General features: G+C 57.0%; 6 protein-coding genes across 6 annotated transcripts; 2 read left to right on the top strand and 4 right to left on the bottom strand.

Annotated features, from left to right (window-relative positions):
- Positions 1-5: 5 nt before the first annotated feature.
- BKA78DRAFT_293992 (Alpha/Beta hydrolase protein) lies at positions 6-1,518 on the bottom strand (the record flags this gene model as incomplete). Its single annotated transcript, XM_066886283.1, has 5 exons — positions 6-911; positions 970-977; positions 1,029-1,229; positions 1,285-1,358; positions 1,409-1,518. The coding sequence occupies 5 exons, from the start codon at positions 1,516-1,518 to the stop codon at positions 6-8; spliced, it is 1,299 nt and encodes a 432-aa protein (XP_066746916.1).
- Positions 1,519-2,175: 657 nt separating this feature from the next.
- On the top strand, positions 2,176-4,109 carry BKA78DRAFT_293993 (uncharacterized protein; the record flags this gene model as incomplete). The annotated part of the gene is made up of 2 exons (XM_066886284.1): positions 2,176-2,441; positions 2,489-4,109. The coding sequence occupies 2 exons, from the start codon at positions 2,176-2,178 to the stop codon at positions 4,107-4,109; spliced, it is 1,887 nt and encodes a 628-aa protein (XP_066746917.1).
- A 193-nt stretch (positions 4,110-4,302) lies between these two features.
- BKA78DRAFT_330656 (uncharacterized protein) lies at positions 4,303-6,183 on the bottom strand (the record flags this gene model as incomplete). The annotated part of the gene is made up of 4 exons (XM_066889799.1): positions 4,303-4,367; positions 4,422-5,568; positions 5,613-5,908; positions 5,961-6,183. The coding sequence occupies 4 exons, from the start codon at positions 6,181-6,183 to the stop codon at positions 4,303-4,305; spliced, it is 1,731 nt and encodes a 576-aa protein (XP_066746918.1).
- A 510-nt stretch (positions 6,184-6,693) lies between these two features.
- BKA78DRAFT_351308 (bola-like protein-domain-containing protein) lies at positions 6,694-7,168 on the top strand (the record flags this gene model as incomplete). The annotated part of the gene is made up of 4 exons (XM_066891143.1): positions 6,694-6,738; positions 6,791-6,886; positions 6,936-6,946; positions 6,997-7,168. The coding sequence occupies 4 exons, from the start codon at positions 6,694-6,696 to the stop codon at positions 7,166-7,168; spliced, it is 324 nt and encodes a 107-aa protein (XP_066746919.1).
- Positions 7,169-9,591: 2,423 nt separating this feature from the next.
- Positions 9,592-10,845, bottom strand: BKA78DRAFT_105198 (GPR1/FUN34/yaaH family-domain-containing protein). Its single transcript, XM_066882149.1, has 4 exons — positions 10,730-10,845; positions 10,146-10,685; positions 9,860-10,095; positions 9,592-9,800 (listed from the first exon to the last, which is right to left on the bottom strand). The coding sequence occupies exons 1-4, from the start codon at positions 10,745-10,747 to the stop codon at positions 9,698-9,700; spliced, it is 897 nt and encodes a 298-aa protein (XP_066746920.1). The 5' UTR covers positions 10,748-10,845; the 3' UTR covers positions 9,592-9,697.
- Positions 10,846-11,666: 821 nt separating this feature from the next.
- Positions 11,667-12,908, bottom strand: BKA78DRAFT_105192 (uncharacterized protein). Its single transcript, XM_066882148.1, has one exon. The coding sequence runs from the start codon at positions 12,505-12,507 to the stop codon at positions 11,953-11,955; it is 555 nt and encodes a 184-aa protein (XP_066746921.1). The 5' UTR covers positions 12,508-12,908; the 3' UTR covers positions 11,667-11,952.
- Between the last annotated feature and the right edge of the window lie 1,242 nt (positions 12,909-14,150).

Genomic DNA, 14,150 nt, shown 5'->3' on the forward strand with positions numbered 1-14,150 from the left:
AGTCTTTAAAGAGCATCGGCAGCGTCAAAGGCGCGCTGCACAGCCAATGCAACCGTGGCAAAAGTGACGAGACGGTTGTGCCCGCCATACGGCACCAAATCCATCCTCACCTCATTGCCCGACCCATCCGCTACTCTCCTTACCATCCCGTACCTCCCTTCGTCCGCCTCAACTCTACGCTCCATCACCTGAACAGCCTCGCTGCCTCCGCCAACTTCAACCATCTTCTCGCTCGCCACCTCCCACAAACGCTGCCCATGCGCAAACGGGATGTCCCAGTCATTCTTCGCATGGACAATGTGAAGGCGGAGCCCATTCTTGACCTTCCCTTTTACCGCAACACCGGCTTCACGGACCAGCGCCTCGATCCTGCTCTGCGTGTCCCACACGTCGACAATGGTCGAGCGCAGCCAGTTTTGCACGCGCGGGTACTGGCGCAGCGGCGAGAGGACGGGGATGATGCCGAGGATGCGGTACGTGTCGACGAGAAGGGGCAGGCTCGTGAAGGGCGCCGCGAGCACGATGCCGGCGAAATGAATGTTGTCACCTGCCGCCGGACTCAGGGCGCGCAAGTTGTTCTTTGCAGCCTCTGCATCCCCACCCTCGGCACCTTGCGGCGCCGGCAACAACGCCAACCCCGTCTCCGGGCTCGCAAACTGCAGCCCCACGGCGGCCGCGACGGCGGTGCCGAGCGACTGGCCCAGCAGCACGATGCGCTGCGGTGGGACGTGCAGCGTGTTTAGGGCGTAAGAGACGAGGGCCGCGCCGTCGGTGATGAGCCCGCTTTCGCTGGGCGTGCCGGTGCTGTGCCCAAAGCCGCGGTAGTCGAGCGTGAGGATGTGGACGTGGGGGAGCGTGGCGAGGCTGCGGTAGGTGCTTGTGCGCCAGCCTTGTGCTATGTTGCCGGCGTTCTGGCGAGGGGGGATGTTAGTTGGAAAGGGGGAGAGGTGGATGAGGGCGAAGACTTACGCCGTGGACTGCGGCATGTTAGAAAGAGAATGTACACGAGAGAGGGGAAATCATCTTACAGTTTATAACGACACGAGCCTTGGGGTCCTCCGCAAGAAGCTTGAAAGCCTTCGTCTGCGGAAATCTATTATCGACCCGTCCGGACGGCTCATCCAGTAACTCTTCCTCATGTTTCTCGTACACGTTCAGGGGCAACACATGCCACGCATACAGCGTCTCGCCATCCGGCGTTGTCACATTGAAAGGCGTGACTTGGTTTTCTGAACGCAGCGTCAGCCTGGGGCCAAAGGAGGGACAGGAGAACGAACTACATACTAGCAAATCCGTAGGCTTGCGGTTTATCTGGTTCTACCCACCAGCCGCTTACGATTTTGTTGGCGTAGAGGGCACTGCGGAGGATTTCAGTCTTTATTCAAGACAGGGATACTGAACGACGTACTGTCTTTGAATAGTAGGGTTGGTCAAGCAGAAGACGAAAATGGCGTATGCGGCTCCGATGGCTGCGAGGCCAAAGTAGCCGACCTTGAGGATGGACTTGTACGCTACCATGGTCTATCAAAGGCGAGTCAATCATTGATGCTGTGAGAAATGAGGCTAGGGATTTGGTGGACGAGTCAAGGAGAGAAAAAGTTGCTGCCTGGGTAATGTTCCGTGGCAAGATTTGCAGCGGACGCCCATGGCTGACCATAATGGAGAGATCATTTGAGACTGAAGACACCATGAAGGAAACAGTGAAATTGTTCATACACTTTCTTATCGTCGTCTTCCCCGGAACAGCCTCCAAGGCTCTTGCAGTCCAAAAATTCAGCAGTGGGCCACGACTATTGCTCCATCAAGGATGCGGGCCAAGGAAAGAAAAAGAGAATTTGTACAGTCTAAAAACTATGGACAAATTCCAGAAAAGCAAGGAGAGAAGTATTGGAGTGTTATCTGGGATGATTGGGGGAGATCAGCAGAGAGGTCCGTCCAGCTTGGCGCCACTTCCGCTCGTTCGGTTTTCCGCCGCGGCAACTTCTTTTGGCCATCTGCGCCATCTCCCTCAATTCATCATGACGCGTTGCACGCGACATTGGCATCGAGCCGATTTTCATCTTTCCTACGTCGCCGCCATCACTTGAAGCGCCCATAATCATAGACTGATGTTGCCGTCTATCCGCATCATCGTCGACCCATTTCCATCTTCCCGTCGCCCGTCGCATCGCCAAAATGCAATTGGAAACGCGGAGAAAATCCGCGCGCAACCAGAAACCAGATCCTCCGCCTGAACCCACGCCGCCGCCCAAACAAATCCCAACGAGGGAGAAAAGGAAGCATACTCCGGCAAAGGAAAAGACTGTCCCGCCCGCAAAGTCGGCGACTCCAGCACCACCTCCACTGCCGACGAAACTTGGGCCCGGACAGCCTATACCTGAGCTCAAGGAGCCACAACCAGTGGACCTGCCGGACTCGGAGTGGCAGACAGTCACCGAGAGGTATTGATGAATTTATTGATATGATGGTCATGCGCTGACGTGTCTAGTGGCGTTCTGAAAGCAGCGCTCGAGAGATCGCGACAGAAATGGATGACGCCGGGCATCTTCCAACTATACTACAGCAAAGCTGGGAAGAAGAGGCTACCGGGCCATAAGGAGCGAGAAAAGGAAAAGGAAAACAATAAAGACAAGGACAAGGGCGAGAATGAGGTTGAGGAGAAGGACTCGGTCAAGGCCAAGCAAATGAAAAGAGAAGGCAACTGCAAGCTCTACATTGATCCGCATCAATGGGACATTACTATTTGGACAATGAGAGAAAACACTGGCCCTCCGCCGCCAAAGCCAAAGCCGCCAACGCATCAACCAGCAAACTACGGGGGCCAAGGACAGTACCATGGTGGTTATGCTGCCTCTCATCCATACAAATATCAAGCATACAATTCCGCGCCGAAGCACCCGCCACCTCCCCCAAAGCAAACGCCTGCCAAACAACCACAACCTCCGCCGCCAGCTCGCCCGACTCCGACTCGTCCTCCCGAGAACAGTAATGCCGCGCCCAAGCCCGCGCCTGATCCAGTCATTCACATGCTGGCCGAACGGGCGAATACAAATTACAAGCTTAGAGATGTTATGAAGATCGTAGCTAGAGGCGATGCTACAAAAGAGCAGTTGGAGTATTTCCAAGGGCATATCACTGAGCTGAACGAGCGGCTAGAGGCACAAAAGAAGGCACAGGCACAAGCGCAAGCTCAAAGAGCGCAACAGCAAGCGCAACCGCAACCGCAACCGCAAAGAGCGCAACCGCTGCCAGCAAGGCCATCAGCAACAGCACACATTGCTAGCGCAACACCTCCTGGTACTCCAGGTCAACAGACTCCAGCCCCTCCGCGACCCGGCAATGCTCCACCGGCAGCAAATCCACCATCCACGGCTACACCGACTCCTGCGAAACCAACACCTTCGGCGTCAGCTCCACCAAATATGCCTCAACAACCACCAATGACGTACTATACACCTCCTCCGCAGCCCTCTCCTTTCGGTCACTATCCACCGCCCCAACCACCAACATCAGCAGCTCCCACACCCACACCCACACCGGCAGCGCCACCACAGCAGCAACAGCAACAACCACGACCCGCACAGCCACCGCCGCAGCAAGCACCGCCGCAGCCCGTTCAACCGCCTCCAATCCCTCAACCGACCTACCGCGCCCTCTGCATCGACTTCAACACCAACGGCGACCGGCTCCTCTTCCCCCGCGAAACGATCCTCGAAGCCCTCCCCGGCAACCAGGTCCTCGCATCCTTCCTCAAGGTGCAAAAGATCGATCTGGCCACCATGAACACGCTGTCGCGCTCCAACACGTACTACCAGGCGCTCAAGGAGTACTACCAGCCCGTCACGGTGCGCTTCCGCGCCGACAACCCCGCCATCCTGGCCTGTCTCTGGCGTTGGGTCAAGCCTGCTGATCAGGTCCGCAAGCACATGGAGGAAATCATGGATCGCTGCGTCCCCGCGGAGGAGGTTGAGATTGCGGCGCGGCTGCCGAGGGAGGGCACGAGGGCCGCGCTGGGCGAGAGAGACACTAGTACCCCGAGGGAGAGCGTGGAGCGCGTAGAGACGCCGGCGGAGGGACGGGACAAGAAGAGGCAGAAGCGAGTGAAGTGATTTCGAGCATTTGATACCCGGCGTGTACTGTATATGAACCTTTGAACAATACACATTGCACATCTCCATTCTTCTTGACATGACGGATGAAGCCGATGGGTATCTCATGATTGGCTTTGAATCTATTCTACTTTTTTTCTACAATTTTTATCAGTGTTTTCTCTACACGTGGATGCATGCCGATGGAAAAAGATCACGAAGGCGGCGGCGTCTTGGGCCTGCCGGCAAACACGTCTGCCACGAGCGTCTTCTTGTTGACTGTGACCAAAGTTAGCAAGCTAGCTGGCAGCAGCACTTCGATTCGAGACTCACTCTTGCCCATGGCATTTCTTGGGATACTCGCCACAACCTTCATCTCGGTCGGCATCTTGTAGTTGACCAGACGGCCGCGCAGCGCCTTGCGCATATCAAGCGGACTCCAGGGCCTGCCATCACGGCCGGACGTCTTGCCCTCCTCAGTGAGCACGACGACGGCGGCGACGCGCTGGCCCCACTGCTCCGACGGCAGGGCGACGACGGCGCACTCGGCGACCTGCGGCAGCGAGAGCAGCTCGCGCTCGACCTCGAGGGCGCTGACCTTCTCGCCGCCCGTCTTGATGATGTCGGCGCTCTTGCGGCCCTGGATGAAGTACATCTTGCCACGGCACCAGTCGGCCTGGCTGGCGCGCGTGCTCTTGCCTGCGCTGGGGACCGCCCGCCGCACCGCCACGTCGCCCGTCTTGAACCAGCGCCCCTTGCCGTCGGCGCCGTCGACGAACTCTTTGGCCGTCGCGTCGGCGTTGCGCCAGTATTCTTGGAAGATGGTCGGCCCGCGCAGTTGTATTTCGCCCTGCCGCTCCTTGCCCTCGGACGTCAGCTCTTCGCCGTCGTGGATCACTTCGTGCGTTTCCGTGTCGACGAGGCGCGCTTCGACAAAGGGGAGTGGCCACCCGACGCTGCCGTCTACACGGTCTGCAAAGTCCAAGCCGCAGGAGAGCGCCATGCCAACTTCTGTCATGCCGTATCGTTCCAGTAGAACATTACCCCCTGATAGCTCTGACCATGCGGCCTTGGTCGGTGTGGGTAGCGCCGCGGAGCCGGAAATGTTTAGGCGCAAGTTTGAGGGTTGCGTTGCCGTCCGTGTGGCGGCCTGCAGTTCGGGGGATAGCGACTTGTGCGTGTGTAGGAGGCGGTTGTAGATGGTCGGGACGGCGGTGAGAAAGGTAATCTTCTCCTTGCGAGTGGACTGGTTTGGTAGGAAAGGTGCGCCGAGGCGCTCCCAGACGTGGTTTGCGTTAAAGGGAAACATGAATTCGATGCTCGATCCGGAAAACATGGGCGCGAGGATGGCGTTGACTGTGCCGTGGATGTGGTGGAGGGGGAGCGCGTGCAGGAGACGGTCTTGTGGGCTGTATTCCCAGGCTTTGCAGAGGGAAAGGGCTTGCGCCGTCAATGTCGACACTGGGATCAAGACTCCTTTCTGCTTCACGTCAGAACGTCCGCCAAATTGTACACCATACATACCGGTCTGTTTGTTGTCCCCGAAGTGTACAACATCATGCCACCCTTGGGATCCGCCACCTCGAGCTCTACCCGCTCATAACTTTGAGAGCCTTCGAAGCGCTTCTCCAACTGTGCTGAAATCGGGGTATGCTCCAGCCCTTCCCGCAAAACATCCTGCGCCGTTGCCTGAAACTTGCCCGACGCCAGCAGCATAAGGGCGCCGCTCTGGTCCACAATGTATTGTAACTCGTGCACGGGAAACGCGGGAGACATGGGCACAGCGATGGCACCGGAGGCGAGGATTGACAGGAGTGTTACTGCGACATGTCAGCGCAGTACAACCAAGATTCGATTCCATGTAAAGCGCACCCACGTAGTCATAGCCATTCTCGACGAGGAACGCTATTCTTTCGCCATCCAAGCTCTTGCCATTGGCCTGCTGTTGTAACCGCTCCTTTGCCTGGGCGGTGTCGTGTACCAATTGGCCATAGGTGAAGGTCCGTCCGGAAAGCGAATGTACCACGGCAGTGCTCAAAGGATCGTGAGTGGCCAGGGCCTGGAAAACTGGAAGTTTTGGCAGAGTCGACACCATTCTGAATGCTGCAAGCGGATTGACTGGGCGCAAGCGGGAATGAGTGCTGAGGAAGCGAATTGGAGAATGCGCAAGTGTCCGAGCAACACGCCCAAACATGGCGACGGGACGGGGGTGAAACGCGATTAAGAGGCGGAAGGGATAGTCGATGATTACGTGCAGACCGTCGGCGCCATAGCTGCTTCGCCGACGTTAGTGGGTCTGTTGGGGCCGCTCTGCAGATACGGAGACAAAACTAGATGCCGACGAGCACAGCGTTCCGTTGTCGCATTCAAGAGAGACAGACAGTTGTTGGAAAACAGACGTTTGGGAAAGAAAATTGTTGGGCGGACAAGGAAGTGCAGTCCGCGGCCCTGCGTCATTGCCATCTTTTCCGAGCGGATCCCTTGTCATCCACTCCGATCCGCCTCAAACCACCATCTCGACAGTCAGCACTCGCTCTCGCCGATCATCCACATGTTGCCCCGCGCCCTGAACTTGCGCTCGACCGCCCTGAGGCAAATGTCAACCATGGCGCAATCAATGACCCCGATGGAGGACACCCTGCGCGCAAAGGTGACCAACGCGAAGCCGCCGGCCATCAACTGGCTAACGGCTTCCACGACAGATCACCGAGACTCTGAAGCCGGCCAAGCTTGAGGTACACAACGACTCGCATCTCCATGCACACCACAAGGCCATGCAGGGCAGCACTTCCAAGGAGGTACCGTAGCAATCCACGCCGCCACTGTCCCAGCTACTGATGGTGACAGACACACTTTCGGTATGAGCTACCACGTACCACCAGCACTGTCCCACGCTCACCATTACCAGCGTAAATATCGTATCCGAAGCTTTCAAAGGAAAGATGCAGCCAGCACGACACCGGATGGTGTATGGCTTGATGAAGGAAGAGATGGCCAAAGAAGGCGGCATCCACGCACTACAGCTGAGTACAAAGACACCAGAAGAAGAGGAGCGAGCAGCGGCGCGCAGCCAACAGTGATTGGCAGCGTTTTGCAACTGTATATTGGTACGGTGGGATATCCACGGGCATGGGCAAAAAGAAGCGGGCAACACTTGCCAAGACGAGGACAACTTGCCCAAAAGGCGCCTCCCGCCGCGAAGGGCAAACACGCCTTTAAGCCTCGATTGTGATGGTGCGTCGAGGTCATCTCAAAGAAGTGGCTGGTTGAAAGCGCGGAGGCTGCATAAAGGGGTATGGTCTCAGCTGGAGTCCGGCTCGCGTGTACCTAACCTCCTTCATGACATGGCCGATGAAAAGAGCCACTCCCTCTGCGCCCTCGTCCTTCCCGGACACGCGCAGCAGGTAAACAAAAGAAATGAGAAACAAGAGCTTGCCAACAAGTATGTCAAGCAAAGGGAAATGCGAATGAATCCTCCACCAGACCACCTACCAGGCGTGTGATATGCAGCGCGCCGCTCGTCCGTCTGCCCATCTATCCATCCATCTGTCCGCAATGCGCTGCTGCGCCGGAGCACTCCAGGCCAAGTCTGTTCTGACTCTCGTCTCACACGATCCTCGCATCCACGCACACCGGACTCTAGCGCTTGCCGTTATTCTTCAAGTCTCCACTATTTTGCCCATTCTCTCCGGCGCAAAAACGCAAGGGGCGTTCGGGGAAAAGTCACACGGTGCCTAGGGGTTGAGGCTTGGCAGCAAAAATCAAGGCATATACAACTTCAACTGGGTCCAAAATCTTCGCGTCGAAGTTTTTAAATGCTCTTTTGAACCTCTGCGCAAGGGAATTTGTCACATTCTTGCTGTACACGCAGACCGCGCTCGAAAACTCCTTGACCGCACACTGCAAGATGGAGGGTCCCTCGTGCGTGTGCCACAACTTTTGCTACCAAGCCTCGGTCTTTCCGCATGCGCCTGCAAGGCCGCATGTTGGGAACGTAGGGCTGGCTGGGCTGTGCTTCCCCGCAATCCAAGACTTTGGCTCCACTCACCTCGTATGTACCACGGTCGCTGTACGGGATGCCACGATTCTTTTTGTACAGTCTACATAGCCATGCTACAGGACGGCGCTACAGCGTCACAAATACCGTCAATACCACAACACCCGCCGCTCCTGCCTTTATCCGCCGTAGGACTGAGCACAGCGCGCTTGGTTGCCTTGGCCCACACGTTTTGTTTGTGACTCTTTCGATCCGAAGGTTGCAGTAGTAGCAAAATGGGCAGAATCAAGAGTCAGACTGACCGCAGCCGCCTGCGCCCCAAGTCCCTCGACCCGCAAGGCATGTCAGCAGCAATGTCAACGTGCGTCGATAATGTCAGCACTCAGCGCATCCACGCGCTGTCGACATGCAGGTCAAGACGTCAGACGGACCCGCCCATCCGAGCGCGCGCCTACCCACCCAGCACCCCACGGGCGAGGCCGTCCTGCATGGCGGTGGGTTGCTGTCGACGCGGCGGGTATGACTTCAACGTTGCGCGCGTGGGATTTGGATCGTACAGTACAGTACAATATCTCAGTATGAACAGTGCAGGACAACACTTCAACCCACCAAGCACGCGCTGCATGCAATCTAGTCACCAAGCAAACACTGCGCATCCATACCCACCACGCTGTCAGTAGTACGTCAATGCAGTCATTCCGCACTCCGGCATCCAGCCCAGCCCAGAGACTTGGGTGACTAGCCCGTGCACAGTACCTAGACTACGGGCGGACCGAGGGACGCGGATGCGCTGCAATACTTCTCGAAAGAGCGGGTACTCCAAGGCTAGCTAAAGCTGCAGCTAAGCAACTAAGCATTGGCAGTTCGGATTCGGCCTTGCTTAAGCGACTTGGAGGGCCCCCACCACGACCGCCGGAGCTGACTGCTCGTCTGGGGTAAAGCAAACACCGCGCACTCACGCTCTTGCTCCTGCGTGCGCGAGGTGTGCGAGGTGGGATTTACACCATGGCAATGGTGCCCGAATGAATGGCTGACTATATAGCAAGTTGCATCCGGGGTTGAGCAGTAGATCGAGTCAACAGTGACGACGGCGGAAAGGGCATTCAGTGATGCTAATCTTAAAAACACAACAGAGTACGGACAGGAAGACAAAAGTTTGGAATCTTGACATCATGAAGCCAACGCGCCACCGACGACGGATAGCGCCGGGGGACGGCGTGGGAGCAAGGTGGGTGTGTGGGTGGGTTAGCTCCGTGGCTTGCTTCTTTCCCCGCAAACGCTACTGGAACCTGGTACCTGTCTTTCAGTCCAGTCCGGTCGAGTCGAGTCGCGTCCGGCCAGGAGTAGGTAGGTACCGTACACGCGCAATTCCAAGTACGAAAAATGGGTCGTCCGCACATCGCTCGGTCCGCAAGGCAAGAGGATGAGAGGGACGCGCAAATGAGTAAAAATATACATTACAATTCTAGCCAATCAGCCAGCTAAACGATCCCAGAGGACGGAGAAATTGCCAACATCTCCGCCTCGGCCAACTGGCATGCCGTTGATGATGATGGGCAACTACTGCTACTACGACGACGATATATAACAATGGGAAACAGAGACGGAGCGACTAGACAGCCTGCTCGGCGCGGGCCGCAGCGTTGTCGACCTTGGCGCGACGCTCGCGGCCCTTGTCGGACCAGGGGAAGTGCGCAACGGGTATCACGAAGAAGCTGGGAAAAGGTTGTTAGGTTCTGATGCGTAGGTTCAGGGCGATTCAAGGTCAACGTACCTGTTGCTCGAGTCGGCAATACCAGCCAGGGCATTGTACCACGCGGCGAAGGCGGCGAGGAGGCCAAAGACGCCGCCCGCCTTGATGCACTTGGAGTTGGGGGCGCCGGTGCTGTTCTCCAGGTAGCCAATGCCGAGCATGAGGAAGGCAATGTCGAGCGTGAAGAAGAGGAAGAAGAAGGCGACGGTTGACCGCAGCGTGCAGATGAGCAGGATGAAGGTGAAGATGAACCACCCCTGGACACGAGTCAGCGCGGGTGGTTTCAAGGGGGAAACCGAAAACAAACCATCAGGAAGAGACCAAACGAGTTGAGGAACTGCGCCGTGTCTGGCGTCGCTGTTGCGTCGCTATACGTCCCCTCGAGCTGCGAAACAATGGCAAAACCACCCGGCGTCAAGACAATGGCAAACGAAAGCCAGAAACCACCATACGACGACAGCGCCGTGGCACCAAAGGTGTTGCCGACGGCCATTTCCCACATGCCGGCACACAGCTGGACGAGGCCGCCGTAGCCAAAGGCCAGCGCGACGACAATGTTGGGCTCGGCAATGCCCCTGGTCTTGAGGTTGATGAGCGACAGGACGAACGTCGTCAGCGCGAAAGCCGAGAGACCAAGCGGCGCCGGGTTGGCAAAGTTGTTCTTGGGCGCCCGGTACAGTCCAGGCTGGAACTCTCCGCCAAAGGCTGGCAGACGCAGCTCCGGGTCGTTGGTTGCGACGTGAGCGAGCGGGTTTCCGCCATAGTCGTAGGGCACCCGTTGCTTGGGGGGAGTGACAGCATGGTCAATGGCGCTGCTGCCATTGGTCTCCTTGTTGACGGGAACAGCCTGCTGGAGTTAGAATTGAACGGCGAAGAGCTCAAACAACTTACCTGCTCTGTGGTAGCCATTTTTCAGAATTGCCTGTGCGAAGGAGATGGTTTGGTGGTAGACGAGGAGCAGGTCGATATAAGGAGCGGGCACTATGCCTTGCAAGGGGTCCTGCGATTCAGACAGTCCCCAATTGACCCTAGGTGAGCTTAGACGGAGGTGACACCAGGTTGGGCATCCTGGACGGTGGGGTCGTGCAATATATAGAGGAATGGCATGGATGGTGGAAGCTGCGTGCTCGCTGCGCTCCACAGGCTAGCTAGCGTGGTACACGGGCTCCACGTTCGCGCGAGCACCCCCCAGACGGCACTCGAGTCGGCCAGACCGGGATACTCGTACGGTGCGGATAAAAAGGGCAGGCTGGCTGCACAACTTTCCCTACGAGTGCGTGAGTGGGCGCTCGCAGCTGGCGACGACTGGTCGACGTCCCACTTCGCAGCCGGCTTATTTCTCAGGCCGCCCGGGCGCACGGAAGCCCGATCGACCGCGCTGCTTTCAGTCTGGGGAAAATGGGCTTGCCGAGAATCGTCATGGCTTCGACATACAAATCTGATGACAGCTGTCATGCGAATCCTTGCGCACACCATTGACGAACCTGTTCCCACCTCCGTCGCGGCTGCGACTCGCTGTGCTCCGGCTGGCTGACGCTTCATCTTGTTGGATGGACTTTGTCAATCATGGCCTCGTTGTCCGACACTCGAGCCCCTTGGTTTGCTCGGGGTCCAACGACGGGCTTGGCGTCCGCTCGTCCGCTGCGGCGAAATCCTCCCTCCTCATCAGATGTTGTGCTGTTGCGCGGCCCCACGTTGCCAAATGTCATGCCCATCACCTCGTGGTCGTGCTGCCAGGCAAGACGATGATTTCTCAGTTTGATTAATGATCGTGGCTCTGTTGCGGTGAAAATGGGTGGCACAGCTTTACAAATCCCTTCCACGACTGGTTGATAGTCTGGATGACGAACCAGTGTGGACCTGTCGACCCCTTAAAGGGCCAGGATACAAGGACCATCCATAGACGTTGAAAAGATCGCGGCGGAGGCGGTCACGTTTTCTTCCATGCAGACTCCACTCCGTTTGTCTGGGTCGGCATGAATCAGGAAAGATATGCAGGGACTTGTGCGGAATACGTCGAGGTGTGCCTGGTGGAGAGCACGCGCTCCCCTTGCAAGCGTTTCCGGAACACATGCTTTACTCGACAACGGTCTGCGGGAACAACGGTTGCCCATCTATCCGACATTCGGTTGCGCATCATTGAGGCGTCTTTGAACATCCTGTATTTCGTTGACGGAAAACACAGCCAATAGCATTCGCGGCCGCACTACCACGATGGTGGGATCAAGTCGAGTCCGTCCGTCGACGTGCAGACTGCGCTGCGCTCCTGCGTCCGGCCCGACGTCAAAGTCGGAGCCAGCACTGCGAACCACGAGCTCGGTTCTCCCGAAGCTCAGTCGCCAGTCGACAAAGTCGCCGATGCTGCGATGCGTTTGCAACTTTTTCTTCGAAGACGTGGGAGACGCGCACTTGTTCTCGCCCTTCGGAATCCAGCAAACGCGGTCCGAGATGAAAACACAGCCGTCGAGGATTATTCGTCTGTCGCAATTTCGCAAGTCTCCGTCGAGCCTGGTGCGGTTGCTGGCCCTTTGCAGAGCAGATGGGTCCATTGTCTTGAACCGAGGCGCAAACTGCCAAATTTTTCCGCCAGCGTCATTATGTGCGGCGCAGAGCACATGAATCGTACAATCGTGATAGGGGGGGTTGTTGGAGCAGTCTGGCACCACCATTGGCTGCACGTGTGAAGAACTCCTCTAGCTGCATCGACATGGCCTCAGGTCACGTCGGGAAGAGTTGATGAACACGAGCCATCCGTCTGTACGTGGCCTCGCTTGCAAGTTGTGACACGTCAAAGCCTTGAGCAGAAAATCAAAAAATGTCGAGTCAAGAAGGGGCCACAATTCGAATCTTGATGGAGCTGGAGTTGAGTTTCAAAAGAAAGCACGTTTGTTTTGGTCGTGGCTGGTGGTTGGAGTTGGTGGTAGATGTTGACAGGCATATCCAGGTTGCGGTCCAGAAACAAGTGGCTTGGAAGACCGGGACAAGCAAAGCTTGCTTGAGGCTTGACAGAGTTGAGATGAAGGGGAGTCAAAATGAATCATGTGGTGCAACGAGTCAACCCCATCATCGGTCAGCACCAGAGCAGAGCTCTTTCCATGCTGGGAACGTGAGGTTCGATTTGGGTGACCCCGCACACGGCAGATCCGCCCATGGGCTGGAGACGAAAATGCGGAGGAACGACCGCTGTAGAGGATCACGAAAGGATCCTGGAGGCTGGAACCGTTACCGGCGCGTGGAGCAACTCTTTTTAATGCTTCAAGGGATACCTCTTCCCGAACGTCGACCGAGCCGAGCGAAGCCCTGAAATCTGGAAGTGAAACAATTAGTCGCGTCAGTAGAGTAAGCAGATCACCAAATGGCTCGAAGCGGTAGCTTGGACGCTCAAAATGGTATATTTGGGGCTTTTGGCCCCATTGCTGCGGACCAAAATAGCACGGGCTTGAAAGTGGGCCACATCTGAGGTGGGCAATATGGGGTCAAGCGAGGTGCAAGGCGGAAAGGTACCAGTGCGAGGTCTCGGTGTGGAGAGATGGTTGAATCGAAATAGCAAAGTCGGCAAGGCAGGGTCACGGCTGCGGTCGAGGTTGTGGTGGTGGTGGTGGTTGTGGTGTTGGTGGCTGCCCCCACCCACTGCCCCGAAGTGGAATGGACGAGCTCAGCCTTACCTTGGACCTCTCAGCCCGCGGCCACGACCCACCTCGACTCGCTCACTCACCTCACCACCTAGCCGGCCGATCTAGAGGCCCGGTGAGCGCGCGACTCCAATGCTTCAGTATACCGCTCACCGCGGTGACGGTCCTCGCGATGCCGTTGACAACGTCGACGAGCCTGCTCAGGCAGCAGCCGTGGCAGTGCGTTCAAAATCGCAGCGGTTGGGATCCTTCTACGCCTTGGAGCCTGAGCTAATGTGTCTCTGAGCAATCTGCTTGCTTGCCATTTGGCGTACGCAGGTCGAGCCTAGAAACGCGCCTCATGTTCCAGTCATTCATTTGCGTCATTGCATTCTTCTTTTCCTCCTTTGGGGCCTTGCTGCCTCTGTCTCGTGGGCCATGACTCCCATTTCGAACAATGCTTCCTATTTTTCCAAAGCAGTCATCGCAACTCTGCCTTGTCTTGGGGGCCCCCTTGGGGGCCGCTGGCCATGCTCACAGAGGCCGGCCGTCGACATAGCCTCCGGCTCCTACACCTCAGGCAACACTGCCTGAGGCCTCTCTTTGCTTGCTGCTGTCCTGTCCATGTCGTCCACTATTCTATAAATCTTGTACAGTCGCCCCCTCCCAACCGTCATCATCATCAGACACACTCATCACTT

The sequence above is a fragment of the Phyllosticta capitalensis genome (genome assembly GCF_038381095.1).
Source record: "Phyllosticta capitalensis strain CBS 128856 chromosome Unknown BKA78scaffold_3, whole genome shotgun sequence".
NCBI classification, from domain to species: Eukaryota; Fungi; Ascomycota; class Dothideomycetes; order Botryosphaeriales; family Phyllostictaceae; genus Phyllosticta; species Phyllosticta capitalensis.